This window comes from Typopeltis vanoorti, chromosome 10 (assembly GCF_054136105.1).
Source record: "Typopeltis vanoorti isolate ZY-2024b chromosome 10, IOZ_Tvanoo_1.0, whole genome shotgun sequence".
Classification (NCBI taxonomy): domain Eukaryota; kingdom Metazoa; phylum Arthropoda; class Arachnida; order Uropygi; family Thelyphonidae; genus Typopeltis; species Typopeltis vanoorti.
The window spans coordinates 3,142,573-3,165,053 of record NC_143558.1 but is presented as its reverse complement, the minus strand read 5'-3'; the positions used below and the strand labels follow the sequence as shown (position 1 = coordinate 3,165,053).

Below are 22,481 nucleotides of genomic sequence, written 5' to 3'. Positions count from 1 at the left end.
AAGTATGGAGTAATTACTTTGAAAAACTGCTAAATGAAACAAGCAGTGATGACAGCACAGTGGTAAAAAACACTGACCAGGCATGCAGTCAGGAATACATATCCATACTTGAAGTAGAAAAAGCCATCAAAGGCTTGAAATGTGGAAAGGCAGCAGGAGTAGATGATATTCGACCAGAAATGCTGAAGTATGGTGGTATAAGAGTCTTACAGTGGCTGCACTGCATAGTTCAGAAAGCCTGGACAGAGGGACGAATTCCCGATGATTGGAGTAAAGCTCTCATAGTACCCATATATAAAAAGGGAAATAAGACTGAATGTGAGAATTACAGAGGTATTTCCCTACTGAGTGTTCCCGGCAAGATCTATGCAAGTATACTTGAGAAACGGTTGAGAAGAATTGTGGAAGAAAAGCTTGGTGAAGAACAAGCTGGATTCAGGCCAAATAGAGGCTGTCAAGATCAGATCTTCACTTTACGACAAATAGTCGAGAAAGCATGGGAATATAACAAAGATCTGTATTTAAGTTTTGTCGATTTAGAAAAGGCATATGACAAGGTGCCAAGAGAGAAGCTATTCAATACGCTGCAGTTATATGGTGTCAATGGGGCATTATATCAAGCAATACTTAGTCTTTATTTGAGTTGTGAGTCAGCAGTTAGAATTGAAGGAAGTTCAGGAAGATGGTTTAATGTTAAATCTGGTGTGAGACAAGGATGTACATTATCCCCTCTGTTATTCATTATCTATATGGATCACATTATGAAGGAATGTGGTATTAAACCTGATATCAAAATTGGAGATGTTAATGTCAGCTCTTTGCTTTATGCGGATGATGTTATACTTCTAAATAAATCCGCTACAAGTCTGCAAGATTCTCTGACTAAATTGAATAGCTGTTGTAATAGATATGGTATGAAGGTCAGCAATAAAAAGACAAAGACAATGAAAATAGGCAGAATCATTGAAAATGTCAACTGTGTTGTGAATGGAGAACCTGTGGAACAAGTAAAACATTTCAGCTACTTAGCCACAATTTTTACTGAAGATGGTAAACTAAATATAGAAATAGACAACAGAATCAGCAAAGCTGGTATCGTGGGAAGTCAATTGAATAAATTCATATGGAATAAGAGAGAAATTAGTCGGAACACTAAATTAGCTGTATACAAGACTGTGTTCAAACCAATTTTAACTTATGGATCTGAGAGCTGGGTCAGAAGTAAAACACTTGACCAAAGACTAGAGACTGCAGATATGAGAGTCCTGAGAAAGATTAGAGGCGTGAACAGATGGCATCAATGGCAATATCATATTAAAAATGAGGATATTAGGAAAGAACTTGACATCGTCAGCATCCAGGAATGCGTTAGCAGAGCTAATCTCAGATGGTATGGTCACTTAAATAGAATGGGAGAGGAAAGATTAGCAAAACAAGTGTTCTCTGCCAGGTTGGCAGGAAAACGACCCAGAGGAAGACCAAGATATAGGTGGATTGATACGGTACAAAGTGCCTTAGACGATAGAAATATAAGATCTGATAATGTTGGAGTCTTGACAAGTAACAGACTGATTTGGAGGAAAATTGTAAATAGGAAGTTAGTAATGATGTAATTTTTTCATGTAGTACTGTCATATCCTGTACACCCCTTGAGGGTACATGGCAGGAATTTGATGATGATGATGATGACAAAAGACTAGAGACAGCAGATATGAGAGTCCTGGGAAAGATTAGAGGGATGAACAGATGGCATCAGTGGCAACATCATATTAAAAGAAGGGATATAAGGAAAGAACCTGACAATAACAGCATCCAGGAATGCATTAGCAGAGCTGATCTCAGGTGGTATGGTCACTTAAACAGAATAGGAGAAAAAAGATTAGCAAAACAAGTGTTCTCTGCCAACTTGGCAGAGAAAACGACCCAGAGGAAGACCAAGATATAGGTGGATTGATACAGTGAAAAGTGCCTTACAAGATAGAAATATAAGACCTGATATTGTTTGAGTCTTGACAGATAACACTCTGATTTGGAGGAAAATTGTAGATAGGAAGTTAGTAATGATGTAAATTAATTTTTTATGTAGTGCTATCATATCCTGTGCACTATCATAGTTTTGCAGACCTGCAAAAGGCATATGACAAGGTGCCAAGAGAAAATCTAATCAAAATGCTACATTTATGGTGTTGATGGGGTATTATAAGAAGCAATGCTTAGTCTTTGAGTTGTGAGCAGTTGGAATTGAAGGAAATTCAGGAAGAAGATTTGATGTTAATCTGGTGCCAGGCAAGGATGTACATTATCCCCTCTGATCTATATGGATCACATCATGGAGGAAAGCAGTATTAAACATGATATCAAAACTGGAGATGTTCTCAGCTCTTCACTTTATGCAGATGATGAGAGAAGATGGTCAATTAAATATAGAAATAGACAACAGAATCAATCAAGCCGGTTTGGTAGGAAGTTAACTGAATAAATTTATGTGGAATAAGTGAGAAATTAGTCAAAACACTAAATTAGCTGTATACAAGACAGTGTTCAAACCATTTTAAACTTAGGGATCTGAGAGCTGGGTCAGAAGTAAAACTTGACCAAAGAATAGAGATCATAGATATGAGTGAGCCTGAGAAAGATTAGGAGTGTGAATAGATGGCATTAATGGCAATATCATATTATAAATGAGGATATTAGGAAAGAACTTGACATTGTTAGCATCCAAGAATGTGTTATCAGAGCTTCTCTCAGGAGGTATGGTCACTTAAACAGAATGGTCGAGGAACAATTAGCAAAACAAGTGTTCTCTGTGGAAAAAGACCCACAGGAAGACCAAGATATAGATGGATTGATACAGTAAAAGTGTCTTAGAAGACAGAAATATAAGATCTGATAACGTTGATAACAGATTTATAAAATTGTTGATAGGAAGTTAGTAATAATGCAAGTTTTTCATGTGGTTCTATCGTCATATCCTGTACACCCCTTGAGGATACATGTCAGGAATTTGATGATGAAAATATATATAACACACGTTTATAATGTAGTCACTGGGTACAGAATGTGCACAATTTATGAGAGGAGAAAAAATATATATATATATATATATATATATATTATTATTATTATTATTATTATTATTATTATTATTATTTGAGACCTCCAGGGAGTCCAAAGACTCATCGAGGGAGAGTGTGCCAACAGCATCGAACGATTGGTCCCCCTCCAACTACTAACCGCACTTAAACTTACTTAACTGAGCCATTAGTAGCAGAGGCGCTACCAATCGACCAACCTTTGCCACACACACACACACTTACGGAGTTCCATTCCAATGACTCCGTCGTAAGTTGAGGACTTTTTTTAAATTCTTAATTTGTTTGATTTCTGTTATATTTTCATAAGTTAGGTTTCTATTTACCTTAAAATGGTTAAAATTGTATAAACTTACATAAACATTTATAAAATATTTATTAGCACATATACATATAAATACATAAATACAAAATAAGAAAGAAAAAAAATACATAAACACATATCAAAAATCACCATGTTTGATGTGTTTTCAGATTTTTCTTGAAAATTTCGGCAGTTTCAAAATCAGAACTAGTAGCTTCTCCCATCATTCGTATGTTATGTAAGTTAAATCAGCTTTTAAATCGATAATACCAACCTTTATCAAATAGGCTGCATGCTTTTGTTTGAATCATAAATAAACTGAGAGGAATATTCTTGTTGATTTGATCATCTATCCATATCATTAAAAGCTTCTCCATTTCATGAATTTACCCTTCTTTTTTTCATTAAAATTGTACATTTCTTATTAACTGCCTCCATTATTCTTGATTTATCTTTATAATTGTTGAAACAGTTGAATTTGATAGTTATTCTTCTCATGCTATTTCACAGACTTTCTTTCCTTTGCCATGCTTTAATCACCTTCATTTTAACATCTAAACTTAAAGCTTTCCATGCCTTCTTTTTTATGTTGGAATTTTCATCAGTAGTATTACTTCTCTTACTGGACATGATAGGGTTACAACGAGATACAAAAATTGCAACGAGAGAACGAACACTGCGACAGCTGATTAGCAACTAATGTGCCAAAGACTGTGATAAGTTAGAAGTGGGTGAATCATAGCAGCAGCTATTGGATATTGGTGATAGGCTTTGTTTGTCGACAAATGGTGACGCTGCAACGAGTATACAAAAGTCTTCTTCTTCCCTTCAGGTATTAGGCCTAGTGGCCTATTACGGAGCTCTCTGTAGCCCGTCTAAGCCGTACCTGTCCCGTGGCTAGCCCTATGCCTGTAGCTGCGTGTGTTCACGGGGCCGGTTTGCCTACTTGCTGGAGGAAAAACCCTGCAGTCCATGCCCAAGACTGGCTAACTTGTCTACGTCTGAGAAAGATCCTTAAGCTCTTTACATCGGCGATGGGAATAGAACCTAGGACACTCCTTTCCCAGTCATATGGTTGCGAGGCATATAACCACTCAGATAACCAAGCGGATGTATACAAAATGTGATATATGTATGTATATGCAGGCGGCAAAGTTAAATTAGAGAATTTTTAATAATATTTGGCCGTCGTAAGTGTGAATCATTGTAAGTCGAGGACTGCCTGTGTATGTATATATATATATATATATATATATCTTGAAATCAATTTGAAATATTCAATGTCATCAAGACACTTCACAAATGCTATTCAAGGGTTATTTGAAGTTTGGTAAAAAAATAAGTTAAACACATTTTTATGGAAAAAATCACCTTTATTTCTCAACATAGTTACCATCAAGGTCTACACATTTGGTCCAGTGAGTTTGGTCCAGAGAGATGGGATGAAAAAATTTTGTCAATTTTTTTCATTCCATCTGAAAAGTAGGATTTGTCAAATTGTGCAAAATAGTCATTGACAGCCTTGATGACATCCTCGTTCGATGAAAATTTTTCCCACTGAGCCAAATTTTTAAGTTTGGGAACAAGAAGTCATATGGGGCCAAGTCCAGAGAATATGGTGGATGTGGGACCAATTCGAACCTCAATTCGTGCAATTTTGACATTGCAACGCCGATATGTGGGACGGAGCATTTCTTGATGAAAGAGCACCTTTTTTGTGCACCAATCTTGACTGTTTTTTCTTCAGTTCTTTTTAATGGTCCAACAACAACGCATAATAGACTCCTGTTATTGTCTTGTTATTGAGAATTCCTTGGGAATCCCAAAAAAACAGTGGCCAACAACTTCTCAGCTCACAAAACAGCTTTCACTGTTTTTGGTGCTTTTTCACTGGGCATTGTCCACAGCTTTGACTGCTGCTTGGACTCAGGTGGATCAAAGTTTCATCTACAGTCACGAATCAATGTAAAAATTTCTGCAAATTGTGATTAAACATCGCCAAACACTGCGTTGAAATGTCTTTTCGCATGCGTTTTTGATCAATAGTCAACAATTGTGGCACACATTGCGCACACAGCTTTTTCATGTGCAATTTTTCATGCAGGATATTATATACCCGCTCAGCTGAGATGCCTACAATCTCAGCAATCTCACGCACTTTCACCTGGCGGTCTTCCATAACGATACCATGGATTTTGTCAATCATTTCCTTCATAGTGACCTCAGTCAGGTGCCCGGAGCACGTTCATCTTCGATGGACTTATGATGCACCAGTATTAAAGATTATTTTTAATGCTGGTGCAGAGTCCCCATGAACTGCATCTAACTTGGCTTTGATCTGCACAGCCATCCACCTCTTCAAATAAATGTGTTTTATCACTGCACAAAACTCATTTTTCTCAATTTTTATGAAAAATGCAAACACGGCCATTTTAAATGTTTGCCAAATGAAAACTACATGTCACACATGGCTAAAATTTTGCCAGGAGTGATGAAATAGATGATATATGCCAACATTGGTATGAACGAATGAACTGTTCACCGTCTATTGGAAATTTACCAAACTTTTCAAACAACCCTCATACAAATAAAATTCTACTGCAAAAGTTTCAACTAACATACCATATAAGCTTTGTGAAAATGCGACTGTCCGATGTGGAAGCAGCATGCATACTCTAAAACGAGTTCCTAAAGGTGGTTTACATAGGTACAGACACTGCCCAGTGCAAGATGGTTAAAGTGACACTCATATTTGTGGGACCATCAACGTAGTAATTTGCCATCATTCCAACGGATCATGCAGATAGTATTAGTAATCCCATATTCTACTAGATCCAAATTGTTTAGTTTCTTAGATTAAATGTAGGATTTGCTTTAAAAAAGGCACACAGAAACAAATTGGACTGTTTATCCAAAGTAGAATAAGTTGCAGATGCACAGGACTCTTTCTACCTAGAGTCTATTCATAGACTTTAGGTAGCAGTAGAGATGGAATTTTATCTTTTGAAGATGGTATTAATGAGCTAATTGAATTTATAGGCTTGAAAGTTGTGAAAATATTAGACCACTTTAAGATGCAAAGAATGCATGTGAAATACCTTTAATGTACAGGATGGCAATTCTTTGCAGGTCTTTTCTTCTAATAGAGGGTGGAGAAAAATGGTTCATAATTTTCTCTACTGTTCTGGGGTTGTAACCATTGAGATTGGGAGTTTATCTAATTGCAGAAATTTTTTGGGATATATCAGGCAAAAAAAAAAAAAGTTTATGACTCAGGTGAAGTAGAGCGAAGAACATGGGAAAAAAAGCAAAGAAAAAGAGGAATTAAAAGTGCCAGTATCACTGGAAGTCCCCTCCACCATGAGCAGGTGCCTCACATGGAGGGGAAGGATTGCTAGTGGAGCATCCTGGGGATCTGTACTAGGGCGACCATAGTAGTCTTTAAATTATGCATTAGTGATATAATGGAAAATTTAACGGAGAATATTCAGATATTTGCTGGTGATGCAAAAGTGGAGAGGGAAAAAATTGATAAAGGTGATGTAGATATCCTGTAGGATGATTTAAATAAATGGTTGTCAATTTAATATTGTAAAATGTAAAATATCTTTTTATCCTGAAGTGCAGGATAAAAAGATTAGACACTTTGCATCATACTGATAGTACTGGATTACAGAAAATTGATGAGGCTAGGGATCTGGGGTGATGGTGGACTGAGATTTGGAGTTCAAATGACATATTGCAAAAATCAGAAAAATAGCTCAAAGTATTACTTGGTTGCTGAAGAGCACAATGACTAAATATAAGGAGGTTATCATCTCTCTTTATAAAGTTATGATTTAGCCACATCTTGACTGCTGTGTATAGATTTGGTCAGTGGGTTTCTTGGAATCATGAAGTGGTGGAGAGGATTCACAGACAAGTGACTAAGTTGGTTGCAGAGTTCAGTTGACAGGTGCACATGATAAAAACTTATAAGTTACCAAAGGGATTCTATAAGATTGACAAAAGAAAATTTTAAATACATGAGGAGTAGGGAGAGAATAAAGGATCTTCTCTGGAAGTTGTAAGAGTATGTGGACATCTTTGCTTGGAGAATGGTGGTATTGTGTGAATAATGGTTAATGTGGGTTTCCTGCGATGTCTTGACTTCATGGAGATAACCGTATAATAATAATAATTTGTAGTTATCTTGTGATAATAATTTTATTTATTCTTCTGAGATCGATAAGAACAACATTTGAAATATCTAAAAGGAATAACCGATACAATAATGACTTAGGCCTATGCTGGCATGGATGGCTATTGTGCACAGTAAGCAAATTTTCGTTGTTTTTTTTTTACTTTTCTAGTAATTTTTATGAAAAAAAAAAGCTTACATGAAATGAAGACAATGCTTCTCAAAGTTCCTAATGCTGTTCACTATCAGATGATGTGTAGGAGGTGTGAAGTACAGCATTTGCAGGGGGGGGGGTACTGTTGAGGACAAGCTTGGACTGCCAAATGGGCACTTCCTGCATGGGAGAGCCCAGAACATCCACTTGCCCTTCATCCCTGCTGCATACCTAGCTCTGTACATTTTCAACATTACACTAACCATGAAAGGTAGCATAATAAATAATAGTATGACTGTAGTTTAAAAAAAAAAAAATAATAATAATAATAAAATAATTGCTAACAAAAATATACCCCAAAACTCTAATGAACAAAATTCGACACAAAGAAATAAATAAAATAAAAAAATCAAGGATTTAAAACTAACAACAAGCACCACCACTTGAAGGAATCAAAAACCCAATGTGTTATTGCTTACCAAACCCCAAATGGTACCCTCTACAACTACGATTTGCCTCAACTTTCCTTATCATACCATACTTGATGTCTCCTGTAAGAACAGAAGATGTGCTTTTTTTTTGTCAGGTCTAATATTCCAGGTCTGATTTACCAACAGAATGGAGAACAGGTCAGATCATACCCATCCACAAAAAAAGAGATGTCAGATCTTGCACTAATTATAGACCTATTACCCTTCTAAGCCACTGCTATAAAATATTTATCAGGATTCTCCAAAACAAAGTTGAATATTCCTATGAAGAACAACAAATGGGATTTACAAATAGAAGCACAATAGATGCAATTTTCATATTAAACGGATTAGCAGATGAGAGACAAAAATAAAAAAAAAAAACTACTGCTGTTTTATTAACTTCAAACAAGCTTTTGACTCAAACAGAAGCAAACTCATTAAAATTTTAGAAAACAGAGGGTTCAACAAATACTTATTAAATTGTATCAAGAATTACTATTCAGAAACACAAGCAGTAGTGAAATACAAAAACATAGAAATAGATCAAATAGCAATTAAAAAAGGAGTTATGCAAGGTTGCCCATTGTCGGCATATTTTTTTTAACACGTATTTAAAAGAAGTAGTCGATGAAGGACTACAGATATAATTGTAAATGGAAGAAATATAACAAATTCTTGGCTGTCTGTAGTGATAACCATCACTACAGACAGCCAAGAAAAATTAGAAAATATCCTGACCAAGCTGCATCAAACAAGTAACAAATATGATATGAAATTTTAGTAAAACAAAACTAATGGTAATAGGAAGAAGAGAAGCAATCCAAATGAAAATAGGAAACAATAATATAGAACTAGTAAAGAAATTCAATTACCTAGGCTCAATGATCACTGATGATCTAGACTATTTTGAAACCATAAAACATAGAATCAGTAATGGATGGATAACAATGGGCATACTACAAAAAAAAAATGAAACAATAAAAGATTAAGCAGAGAACTCAAACTAAAGATATACAAAACAATGATAATTCCCACAGTACTCCATGGCTCAGAATGCTGGATCTTAAGAAAAAAAGAAATGGATAAACTCAATGCTTTTGAAATGAAATCACTAAGAAAAATCAATAGAACAAGCTGGACAGAAAGAAAAACAAATGATAAAGTCAAAAAAGAACTTAACTTTAAAGAAACAATTACAGCACTAAAAAAGAGCCAACTAAGCTGGTTTGGACATATTTCAAGAATGAACCCAGAAAGACTACCAAACATATTATAAAATGGTAGAATTGAAGGACAGGCCAGCAGAGGAAGGACCGAGAACGAAATGGATTGACAACATTAAAGAACACACCCTTAAACTCCATAATAGAACTACATAAAAAAAAGCAACCAGACAGAAATGGCAAAATTCATCTTTGAGGAACTCAACTTGCCATGGGTGGATGAGAAAAAGAATATTCCATGCTAAAAGGTTACCAAACCTTGGTCTCCTTTTAGATCTGCTCTAGCTCAAGTTGGAATCACTTTGTTTTTCTTTATTTGCTTTACTTCATTTTATCATCTCTCAACAGTAATCACATGCAGTCTAAGAGCACAAACAGTGAGATAATGATCTTTGGAGATGCAGTGTTCATAACTCAAACTGACTTCCAATGTTCAACTTCACAGATCAAAACTGAAGGGAAGCCAAACTGCTTGCAGTCAGTAATGATGGAACACAAATCATTCACTTGCCTAGCAGATTAAAAGATAATTCTTTCCTCTAATATTTTTTAAACAGTGGAGGGAATTTAAACTGTGCAGGGAATTTAAGGAGAAAGGTGACCACCTACAGGCACATGAACGGTATAAAGTGCAGGCCAGAAGGGTAAAGAATGTGGTAAGAAAAGCAAATGCAGATTATGAAAGAAAATCAGTCATGCAGGCTAAAGAGAATCCCAAAGTTTTTTTGATATGTTGAAAGTAAAAGAAAAAATGTATATGGCAGAATGATTTTAAAGAATGCCGATGGTAGGGAGGTGACCAAATCAGCTAATATAGTGGAATTACTGAGTGAGCGCTTTGCAAGAGTATATCATCCATGTGGTGATATTGCAGGAATGAAGGAACCAACAGCTTATACAGGAATTGTGGTGAATGAAGTGGAGGTGAATAGTCTATTACAAAACCTCAATGTGAATATATCTGTGGGATTAGAAGGTATACCAGCTCGTGTCGTACATGAAGCGGCTACAGAATCATCAGTGCCCTTAATCATTTTGTTTGAGTATTGGGTCTGGGTTAGTGCCGAGGGGGTGGAAAGAGGGGAAAATAGTTCCACTGCATAAAGGAGGTTTCAAGACTGCTGTTGTAAATTACTGAGCAATCAGCATATCAGGAGTCGTCTTCAAGGTCTTAGAGAAATTAGTCAAGAAAAGAATATGGGATTGGATAGATGAAAATGGGATATTGTATAGGGGACAACATGGTTTTGTGAAGGGTAGATCATGCCTCAGTAACATGCTCACGTTTTATAACACAGTGACGGCTGAAGTGGATAGGGGTAATGGATTTACAGTAATACTACTGGACCTTGCCTAGGCTTTTGATGGGATACCACATAGAACCCTAATCAGTAAACTGGAGCAGATGGGGATAGATATAGGGTTGGTGAGATGGATAGGAGGGTGGTTGATGGAGAGATATCAGAGAGTGGTTTATTCAGGAGTAGAGTCCAAAAGATGGCTTGTGACTAGTGGTGTGCCGCAGGGTACTGTTCTTGGACCACTACTGTTTAATTTGTTCATTAATGATATCAGAAAGGATCTGAGAGGAACTGTTCATTTGTTTGCTGATGATGCAAAGTTGGGTAGAGCAATAGTGAATGCACAGGATGTCAAAATTTTGCAGAATGATTTCGATAGTTTGAAGGACTGGGCTAAGGAGAATGGATGTCAATTTAATGTGGCAAAATGTAAGGTTATGCATTTGGGGGTGAAAAGATTAGTAGCAGTATACCACACTGGTGGAACTGTACTCCAGGAGATTGACGAGGCTAGGGATTTGGGAATGTTGGTGGATAGGGAGTTGAAGTTTAGGGGGCACATTGCAAAAGTGGCTAAATCAGCTCATCAAATCACTTGGTTACTGAAGAATACTTTGATGAGCAGAGGCAAGCAAGTTATTGTTCCTCTATATCGAGCCTTGATAAGACCCCATCTAGACTACTGTGCCCAGATTTGGGCACCAGGGTTTCTTCTTGATGGGGAGGAGGTGGAGAGTATCCAGAGGCAAGTGACCAAGATGATAACGGGTCTATGGAATGAACCTTATGAGAACAGGTTGAAGATTTGTGGGTTGCAGAAATTGGTTGATAGGCGAAAGAGGGGTAATATGATTGAGACATTCAAATTACCAAATTGTTTCTATAAGATTAATTCAGAAGATATTTTTGAGTACAGGACTGGTGGTGGGAGGACTAGGGGCCATCCATGGAAACTGGGCAAGAGTGTGATTAGCAAGGGTGTTAGAGCTAGGTTTTTTACTTTGAGAGTGGTAAATGAGTGGAATAAGCTGCCAAAGTCTGTTGTGGGTGCTATGACTGTGAATGAGTTGAAGGCAAAGTATGATAGATACTGTGTGAATGTTGAATAGTTGTTCTTGACATGATGTTAGGGCCTCCCTCGATGAGTCTAAGGACTCCTTGGAGTTGCCCGTAATAATAATAACAAGAGATTAACTACAAATGTTGAATAATCATATCCTCCAAACAAGCTGATGTATCATATAGCCCAGTATCCTAAAACATACTAGACTATGTAAATTATCATAGCGTACCCAGGTATTCTGATTTCAGAAATGGCAGTTAAAATTTCACAGTTTAAAATGCCAAATTCTTCATTTCCTCTATTGATATAATAAACTAAACTTAAAACAGTGGAAGAAAGAAAGAAATTAGAAATAGAAATAACAGTAGTAAAATATGAAAATTTCTGAATAATATAGCAAAGAAATCAGGAGTATACATGGTTGAGTGATTATTTATATTATGTCTTTAAATTTTGTGTTTCAATTTGTTTGCTTTGTTTAATAAAGTTCCTCCCAACTGTACAACTGGAAGAGGAAAGCCGGTTGGTGTTATGGACATTGAAATCATCCTCCTAGGTGATTTTAATGTTCATAACACCAACTGGCTTTCCTCTTCCAGTTGTACAGATCCTGCAGGCAGAGACGTTGAAATATTTGCCATCACCAATGACCTTACACAAACAGTTCACAAGCCAACCAGAATACCAGATAACCCAAATCACTCACCAAATACCCTAGATCTCTTACTTACCAATGACCCTTCCAAATATACAGTGAATGTAGTGTGCCCTCTGGGTAATTCTGACCACAATCTAGTGCTCATCTCCTGCCCCATGCAACAATGCTTACAGTCACACCTGCACAAGAGTAGTTTGGCATTATAACAGTGCAAATTGGAACAGCTTCCGAGACTACTATGCTTCATTCCCATGATTGGACTATTGTACTACTCCCTACACTACTCCCACTCCTATCATATCCAGATGGCTCAATTGCAGCATCACCCCACAGAAAAAAGCTAATCTCCTGGCTTCACACTTTGCCTGCAATGCACACATAACCAACAATGGCAGATGCCCCCAGTCATTCCAACTGCCCAACATACAATGCCCCCTATATCCTTTTGCCAGAAAGAGATCATAAACCTGTTGTCAAAATTAGACACAAAAAAGCCCCTGGCCCTGATGGCATTTCTCCAATTGTCCTGAAGGTCTGTGCAGCAGAACTGACTCCTATCCTTTGCCATCTGTACACGCCGTCTTACTCCACTGGTATATATATCCCAAAGCCTGGAAATTGGCCTATTTCAACCCATTCCCAAAAAGGGAGACAAATCGCTGCCATCAACTACCGCCCTATCTCACTCACCTCAATCCTATCTAAAGTGATGGAGAAAATCATCAATTCTCAACTACTACTCTACCTTGAAGGTATCCAGCTATTAAGCGACCACCAGTACCGATACCGATCAACAGGTGACCTGCTCTCATATATCACCCATCTCTGGACATATACCATGGAAAAATTTGGCGAATCCCAAGTAGTTGCACTCGACTATCTCTAAAGTCTTTGACCAAGTCTGGCACAAAGGCTTACTAAGCAAACTTCCATCATTTGGACTGTCTAAGGACTTCTGCAGATGGATTGCCAACTTCCTGTCTGGACGCACACTATGTATAATGGTAGATGGCTCCCTATCCTCCCACTATCCAACTAATGCTGGGGTCGCACAAGGTTCAGTTCTCTCACCAACCCTCTTCCTTCTATACATCAATGATCTACTTCAGATGACCTCCAACCCAATACACAGTTTTGCAGATGACAGCAGATTGCCTCCTCCCTTTCATTTGATTAACCTTACCCTACACAACTCACTTCAACCCACAGAACATCAACCACAACTTCTCTTAATGCAGACCTCCAAAACATCCTCCGATGGAGCTCAGATAAGCTTGTTATTCAATGCTAGTAAAACCCAGTTCTGTCTTATTTCTCACAAAAAAGAACCAATTTCCTCCAGTATTATTTTTTATAACACTCAAATCCCCAGACAAGATGAAATTTCTCTTCTAGGAATTACCATGACATCAGTCCTCTCCTGATATAAACAGATCACAACCATTGCATCCACAGCTTCCAAAAAACTAGGCTTTCTCTTTCGCTCAAAACATTACTATCGAATACTGCTCTCGCATTTAGAGTGGGGCTCCGAAAAGTTCCCTCAAAATGCTTGACTCAATACAGAGGAGAGCAAGTAGACTGATAAATGATCCATCTCTTACCGACTCACTCCCCCCACTTTCACATAGACGTTTAGTCTCTGCAATTTGTATATTCTACAAATATTTTCATGGAAAATGCTCATCTGAAATAATATCAATAATTCCCCCATCTCCCAACATCCCTTCACCGTACACCCTGAAACCCACAGAACAAGTTTCTTTTCCTCCTCCTTCATCCCTGCTACTGCTGTACTGTGGAACAGTCTTCCCCCTGAGGTATTTCTCAAGGAATACAATATACAGGCTTTCAAATCGAATGTTAACAAGTTCCTCCTTTCCCATCCCACCACCCATATACGGTACTAAAGTACTATAGGTTGACCAGCCAACCTCATGTATATGGGCTCAAAACAAGGATAGAGAAGAGCAACCAGTCAGTACAATTGGCTATTAGAATAGCCAGTTGTAAGCTATCAAGTAAGACTCAGATTCTGTATGTTTTAGTTGAGAAGCCATTATAACGATTCTTATATCCAAAGTGTTTTCACACACTTTGGATATAAGAATCATTATAATGGCTTCTCAACTAAAACATACAGAATCCGAGTCTTAATTGATAGTTTACAAAGCCCACTCAACTTCACAAGAGTTAAAGATCGGTACTATCAACATAAGAAGCCTGAATGGCAAAGAAATGGAGCTAGCTGAGGAATTAGATAAGTACTAGATCGACATAATAGGGGTGACTGAAACAAAAAAGACCAAAACTGGTGAGATTTTTCTGAGCAACAAATACAAAATGTTATATTCAGGCAATGACAATCAAGGAAAAGGAGTAGCCATAGTATTCAACACAAAATACAAGGCTAATCTTCTTGAATGGCAAGCAGTCTCAAGTAGAGTGATGTGGGCAAATATGAGAATGGGGAACTGGACAATGAGACTTATTTGTGCCTATGGTCCCACAGAAAGTTCTACTAAGGTAGAAGTAGAGGAATTTTTTGAGGCTATAGAGAAAGCAACTGACACAATGAAAATGAACAAGTCGACCTTTGTTGGGGATCTAAATAGCAGAATAGGAAATGATTGTCGGACATACAAAAATATATTGGAAAAATTTGGAGAAAAGATCAAAGCTAACAATAATGGCAAATTCCTGTTGGATTTCTGCCCAGGACATGGACTGGTTATTACTAACAGAATGTTCCAACATAAAAATGTGCACAAATTCACATGGAGAGAAGAGGCAAGCAATAAAAAAAATCTCATTGACTATGTTATTGTTGATAGTGATGTTTTCTCCCTGGTGCAGGACACAAGAGTGTACAGGGGATTTGAAATTGGAAGTGATCACTATTTAGTCTTGAGCAAGATAAAATTGAATTTCATATTGAAAAGAATAACATGTAAGAAAGTTTTAAAGCGAATAAAAGTTGAGCAGCTCTCAGATGTTAACTGTAGACTAAAATACACAAAGATTATTGAAGGAAAAATGAAAGAGTGAGAACAGGAATCAAACCTTGGAGATTCAGTGGCAAACTCTGAAGAAAACATTGATTGATTCTGCCAGAGAGGCATGTGGTGAGGTTGTCTGTAAGGATAAAAAAATCAGAACTCACTGGTGGACACAGGAAGTTAAAGAGGCAGTGAAGGAAAAGAAGAAAGCATATCAAAAGTTCCTGTCAAATAAGTCAGCTTGTGCTCTTAGAGAATATAGAGACAAATGCAAGAGTGCTAAACACTGTGTAAAACTAGCTAAACAAAAGTCATGGGAGGACTTTGGCAAGAATATAGAAAATAAATATCAAGAAGGTGGAAAAATATTCTGGAGGTTGTTGAAGAAGCTTAGGAATGGAGGAAAGAGTGCTGTAAAAGGAGTCAGAGATGATAAAGGTGACATGAAAACGGGAGAAAAAGATATCCTTGAAGTATGGAGTAATTACTTTGAAAAACTGCTAAATGAAACAAGCAGTGATGACAGCACAGTGGTAAAAAACACTGACCAGGCATGCAGTCAGGAATTCATATCCATACTTGAAGTAGAACTAGCCATCAAAGGCTTGAAATGTGGAAAGGCAGCAGGAGTAGATGATATCCGACCAGAAATGCTGAAGTATAAGAGTCTTACAGTGGCTGCACTGCATAGTTCAGAAAGCCTGACAGAGGGACGAATTCCCGATGATTGGAGTAGAGCTCTCATAGTACCCATATATAAAAAGGGAAATAAAACAATGTGAGAATTACAGAGGTATTTCCCTACTGAGTGTTCCTGGAACTATGCAACTATACATAATAAATAACGGAAAAACTCACGTAGAAATATTATTTAATAGTATAATTTTCGCCTGTGTGTCACAGGCATCTTCAGTACAATTAAGCTCAAAATTAAACACTAACTGACAATTCCAAAAAGCGCCACCTAAGTAGCTGGTGTAAGATAACTAAAAAGGTCAATAACTTTCCTAAAAAAAAAATTAATAAATAAATAAAATAAAATAAAATAAATAAATAAAAAATTTAATACAATAAAAAGTTAGGAAAGATTAGCTGATTTGTAAAGTACTATCTCCCATAAAGGGGATAGACGTAAGCCGTCGGTTCTGTTTAAGTTAGGAGAATGAAGTAGAGTTTCACATGCTTCTTTATAAAGGCGTTCCATGAGAAACTGACTTTTGTGAAGAACTCTTGTCTTTCTCCAATGAACTCTGTGTCTAGTGAAGATGGCATGTTCTGCAAGTCCAGACTTTTCAGGTTTAAAGTATTCAATATAAGATTGGTGTTCTTCTAGCCGAATGGAGGCAGATCTTCCCGTTTGTCCGAAATAATATAATCCACAAGAGCACGGAATCTGGTAGACACCTGGATGATTAAGATGTGGAAGCTTGTCCTTTGGAGAAGCGAGAAAGGTGGAGATTTTTCTAAACGGTCGAAAGGCAACAAAAATATTCAGTGGTTTTAAAATTTTTGCTATACGTTCACTGATGCCTTGTATATAAGGGATAGTAATGCGCGTTATTTCCTCTGTGTTTGAAGAGGGAGACATATTAAATCTACTCAAAGTTCTTTTAATGAAGCAATTCTTATAGCCATTAGATAGAAAGGAAGAAGTTATATATCGTATTTCTTTCTGTAAAAGATCGTCTGTAGAACAAAAGGAACTATTAAAACACTGGTTCATCGGGCCCACTCCTTTTGCTCTACAGACGATCTTTTACAGAAAGAAATACGATATATAACTTCTTCCTTTCTATCTAATGGCTATAAGAATTGCTTCATTAAAAGAACTTTGAGTAGATTTAATATGTCTCCCTCTTCAAACACAGAGGAAATAACGCGCATTACTATCCCTTATATACAAGGTATCAGTGAACGTATAGCAAAAATTTTAAAACCACTGAATATTTTTGTTGCCTTTCGACCGTTTAGAAAAAAAAAATCTCCACCTTTCTCGCTTCTCCAAAGGACAAGCTTCCACATCTTAATCATCCAGGTGTCTACCAGATTCCTGCTCTTGTGGATTATGTTATTTCGGACAAACAGGAAGATCTGCCTCCATTCGGCTAGAAGAACACCAATCTTATATTGAATACTTTAAACCTGAAAAGTCTGGACTTGCAGAACATGCCATCTTCACTAGACACAGAGTTCATTGGAGAAAGACAAGAGTTCTTCACAAAAGTCAGTTTCTCATGGAACGCCTTTATAAAGAAGCATGTGAAACTCTACTTCATTCTCCTAACTTAAACAGAACCGACGGCTTACGTCTATCCCCTTTATGGGAGATAGTACTTTACAAATCAGCTAATCTTTCCTAACATTTTATTGTATTAATTTTTTTTTTATTTTTTTATTTTATTTTATTTTATTTATTTATTAATTTTTTTTTAGGAAAGTTATTGACCTTTTTAGTTATCTTACACCAGCTACTTAGGTGGCGCTTTTTGGAATTGTCAGTTAGTGTTTAATTTTGAGCTTAATTGTACTGAAGATGCCTGTGACACAGAGGCGAAAATTATACTATTAAATAATATTTCTACGTGAGTTTTTCCGTTATTTATTATGTATAGTTATGTCTATTCACGGTTTACCTCTTTTAAAACAAGATCTATGCAAGTATACTTGAGAAACGGTTGAGAAGAATTGTGGAAGAAAAGCTTAAAGAACAAGCTGGATTCAGGCCAAACAGAGGCTGTCAGGATCAGATCTACACTTTACGACAAATAGTCGAGTAAGCATGGGAATATAACAAAGATCTGTATTTAAGTTTTGTCGATTTGGAAAAGGCATATGACAAGGTGCCAAGAGAGAAGCTATTCAATACACTGCAGTTATATGGTGTCAATGGGGCATTATATCAAGCAATACTTAGTCTTTATTTGAGTTGTAAGTCAGTAGTTAGAATTGAATGAAGTACAGGAAGATGGTTTAATGTTAAATCTGGTGTGAGACAAGGATGTACATTATCCCCTCTGTTATTCATTATCTATATGGATCACATTATGAAGGAAAGTGGTATTAAAAATGATGTCAAAATTGGAGATGTTAATGTCAGCTCTTTGCTTTATGCAGACGATGTTATACTTCTAAATAAATCCACTACAAGTTTGCAAGATTCCTTGACTAAATTGAATAACTGTTGTAATAGATATGGTAGGAAGGTCAGCATTAAAAAGACAAAGACAATGAAAATAGGTAGAATTGTTGAAAATGTCAACTGAGTTGTGAACGGGAACTGTGGAACAAGTAAAACAGTTCAGCTACTTAGGCATGATTTTTACTGAAGATGGTAAATTAAATATGGAAATAGACAACAGAATCAATGAAGCTGGTATGGTAGGCAGTCAACTGAATAAATTCATATGGAATAAGAGAGAAATTAGTCGGAACACTAAATTAGCTGTGTACAAGACAGTGTTCAAAGCAGTTTTAACTTATGGATCTGAGAGCTGGGTCAGAAGACCAAAGACTAGAGACCACAGATATGAGAGTCCTGAGAAAGATTATAGGCATGAACAGATGGCATCAATGGCAATATCATATTAAAAACGAGAATATTAGGAAAGAACTTGACATTGTCAGCATCCAGGAATGTGTTAGCAGAGCTAATCTCAGGTGGTTTGGTCACTTAAACAGAATGGGTGAGGAAAGATTAGCAAAACAAGTGTTCTCTGCCAGGTTGGCAGCAAAACGACCCAGAGGAAGACCGAGATATAGGTGGATTGATACAGTACAAAGTGCCTTAGACGATAGACAAGTAACTGTTGGACAAGTAACAGACTGATTTGGAGGAAAATTGTAGATAAGAAATTAATAATGATGTAATTTTTTCATGTAGTACTATCATATCCTGTACACCCCTTGAGGGTACACGGCAGGAATTTGATGATGATATCCAAAGTGAGGTCTTTTAAATTAGAGAACATGTATAATTTTTCCTACTATGTTTACATTAGCCCAGAAATTGAGACTGTATTTGATTAAATATTAGCCATTAAATAACATGAATTATAAAGATTTTTTTATACTTCTTTGGAATTGTGTATACTAGGAAAGAAAACTAATTTACAAGACAAAGGAATTGCTCATAGGAATTCTGTCCTGACAATCATTCTTCAAAAGCATTGATAAGTAAGAAGAATCAATCACATCCAGTTTCTAATTTAAAGATATTATGTATAGTCATTTACAAATATTAATACACTTTCTTAATATAGCTCAATTTTTTTTTTTCTTTTCTCTCTCAAAATGTGTGTGTGGAGAAAAAAGTTCTTTATAAGAAATTCATATCTGTTGATTATTATTTAGCAAACAACTATATTGGCTGCTTTCAACATATGGTAGTATTTGAGTAAGAGGGGGATGTCAAAAGCACAAAAATCCAACATGTAGACATAAATTATTCTATTATCATAAATGGAATTTCAATCACTCAAAGGAAAAACTTATTTTATTTACAAAGCTTTTAAAATAGATATTCTGCATTCCACCAGATAATCCTAATAGCTCATTAATGGCATACGTTTATAGTTCAGGTATTAAACACTAAAAAATCCCCTCCCACACACACACACACCTAAAATACAGAATGGGTATACCCAATGAAGTTGTTCTGAATAGTGGGGGAAAAAAATCACCAATAAAGATTAAATATGCTAAATTTTAGTTATTACAAATGTGGTTTATTTAAAATAGTACACAAATAAAACAGTTATAAATACAAAACAAGGCTTAATATATTAATTACATACCTGCTTTATTAGTATAAAATGTCATATCTGTTGAATCTAACTCTATAGCTTTATCATAACACTTCAATGCTGTTTCAAAATCTTTGTTTTTGTAAGCAGTATTTCCACTTTCTTTTTCTTTTATAGCCTAAAATAATAATTATATTTAGAAATAAAAAAATAGATATTCCATTATTGTAACTGTAGTTTATACAGTTATGACATATCACACCTCAATTATCTAAGTTGTATAGGTCTAAATCATCTAAGTGAAATACTAACCACCTGAAGTCATGTGATACATATGCATCACTCCATTCTGAGAATATCTCAGAATGGAGGATCAACAGAGAATTATCAAGCGGGGACTGTGCTTAACCACCTTACCGGCCATTATGGATCAAATACGCATCCTCGTATGCTTCGTATCCATCATATATTTCAATGTAATATCAATGGTATTACAATTTTAATATGCACTCTCATCCATGATAACATTGACGTCTATAGGCGTCTTGGCCGGTAGCGTGGTTAATGGTACAGGGATAAACTTAACGTTGTCCTATGGATATATTTCCCACCATTCCTGTAAATTGTGTCAATACATACGAGTTTCATTCACCCTTCATTCAACTGGTGAATGAGATGGTGATCAAGAGGAAGACTGCATATCTTTTGCACATTACGTGGACTTGAAATTTGTCTCAGGTATGCATTAAAAAATGGGAAAAAAAGAAAAAAACAGAGATTATGGCAACAAGTATATGGAAATGATCTGATACAATAATAAAGATCTGAATTAATGCATTGAATTATAAACAACAAACTTTTTCAATCAAGAGATATACTTCCACAGTTTAGTGGAAATTGTTTAGGATTATGCACAGTCAAGTATATTATGCCTGCTAAATGCTTCAGTCAGTGATGATGATAGCCTTTGGTTGGAAAGACATCAGTTTACTCCCCCCCCCCCCTCCAAAAAAAAAAAAATAATTTTTCATCCTGCAAAACATGCCAACTGGCCAAAATCACTAAAGAGCACATGCAATTAACAGAAATAAATTAGCTTCATAGAATTAATTAGCTCTGTAATTCAGAACTACCCAACTCAAGAACATGCACAAACTGCGGATATTTTCCAGCTGCTTCTGTGTTTTGTGTGTGCTTAGATATGAAAGAAGTAGGTACCCTGAATTTGTAAAACAAAACCACTGCCACAAGGCTAACAACTAACTCACTTTCATCTTAAAATGCCCTTATAAATGTTCTTTGCATCCTAGATGGGATTTGGACCTGTCTTTCCAACAAAGAGCACATTCTTCCAACATTTACATTTGAGTTCCAATGAGAATAATTAATAATTATCGTACGATGATACAACAGCCGCGAGTCCCCTTTACGGGGGAGTACGGCACCATCTCAAACCCCCCCCCCCATTTTACCCAGGCTTGAAACCGGCATAGCTGACAAATCAAGCCTATGGCTGGGTCAGCATTCCCGAATGTAATCCGCTTGTTTGCGGGATCGGTTTGCCTGCTTGCAGGATGAAAAACCCCCAGATAAACTGGTGGAAAAAGCCCTGCTGTCCACGCCAAAGACCGGTTAACTTGGCTATGGCTGAGGAAGATCCTTAAGCTCCTTGCGTCGTCGACAGGAATTGAACTTCAAACACTCCTAACCCAGGCATATGGTTGCAAAGCCACTAGGCTAAATGTGCAGACAGTTCCAATTGGAATGAACAGATGCCATCTGTTCATTCCCTTAATTTTTCTCAGACTCTCATATCTCTCCAGTCTTGGATCAAGTGTTTAATTTCTAACTTAGCAATCAGATCCATAAGTTAAAATTTGTTTGAACACTGTCTTGTATACAGCTAGACAGAGTTCACTGCAAGACTTCTGAAGTGTTAGTTTTTCATAGCAATCCCATCCATAAAAGCATGCACTATAGTTATTAGATATATGAAGAGCCAAAGGCTTCAATTCGGTGACATATAACTTGTTTAAGTTAAGGGATATTACATCCCATATAGTTTCTTAGCCGAATAAGAAACTCAAAGAGTTTCATGCCGAATATAGTAGAAACTATATAAAGTTCGGCGATTCCAAGCGTAAGCAAATACCTGGATACTGCAGCAACTGACCCTAAAGGTAGTGCAAGCTGAGGCAACTCGTGTCAAAGGTGGAGCAAGCTCCGATCACTATTCTTGATATTTACCCATAATGTGAACTTAGCTCCTAAGAGCTGTATTATTGTTCGACA

At 36.5% G+C, this 22,481-nt stretch overlaps 1 protein-coding gene across 2 annotated transcripts in view; it reads right to left on the bottom strand.

The window, feature by feature from the left end:
• The window catches only part of Stip1 (Stress-induced phosphoprotein 1), a 205,291-nt gene that overhangs the window by 66,901 nt on the left and 115,909 nt on the right, over positions 1-22,481 (bottom strand). For both annotated transcript variants that reach the window (XM_090398793.1, XM_090398792.1), the window contains exon 6: positions 20,241-20,367. In XM_090398793.1, the coding sequence (XP_090254919.1) occupies positions 20,241-20,367 (127 nt within the window). The remainder of the gene's footprint in view (positions 1-20,240; positions 20,368-22,481) is intronic.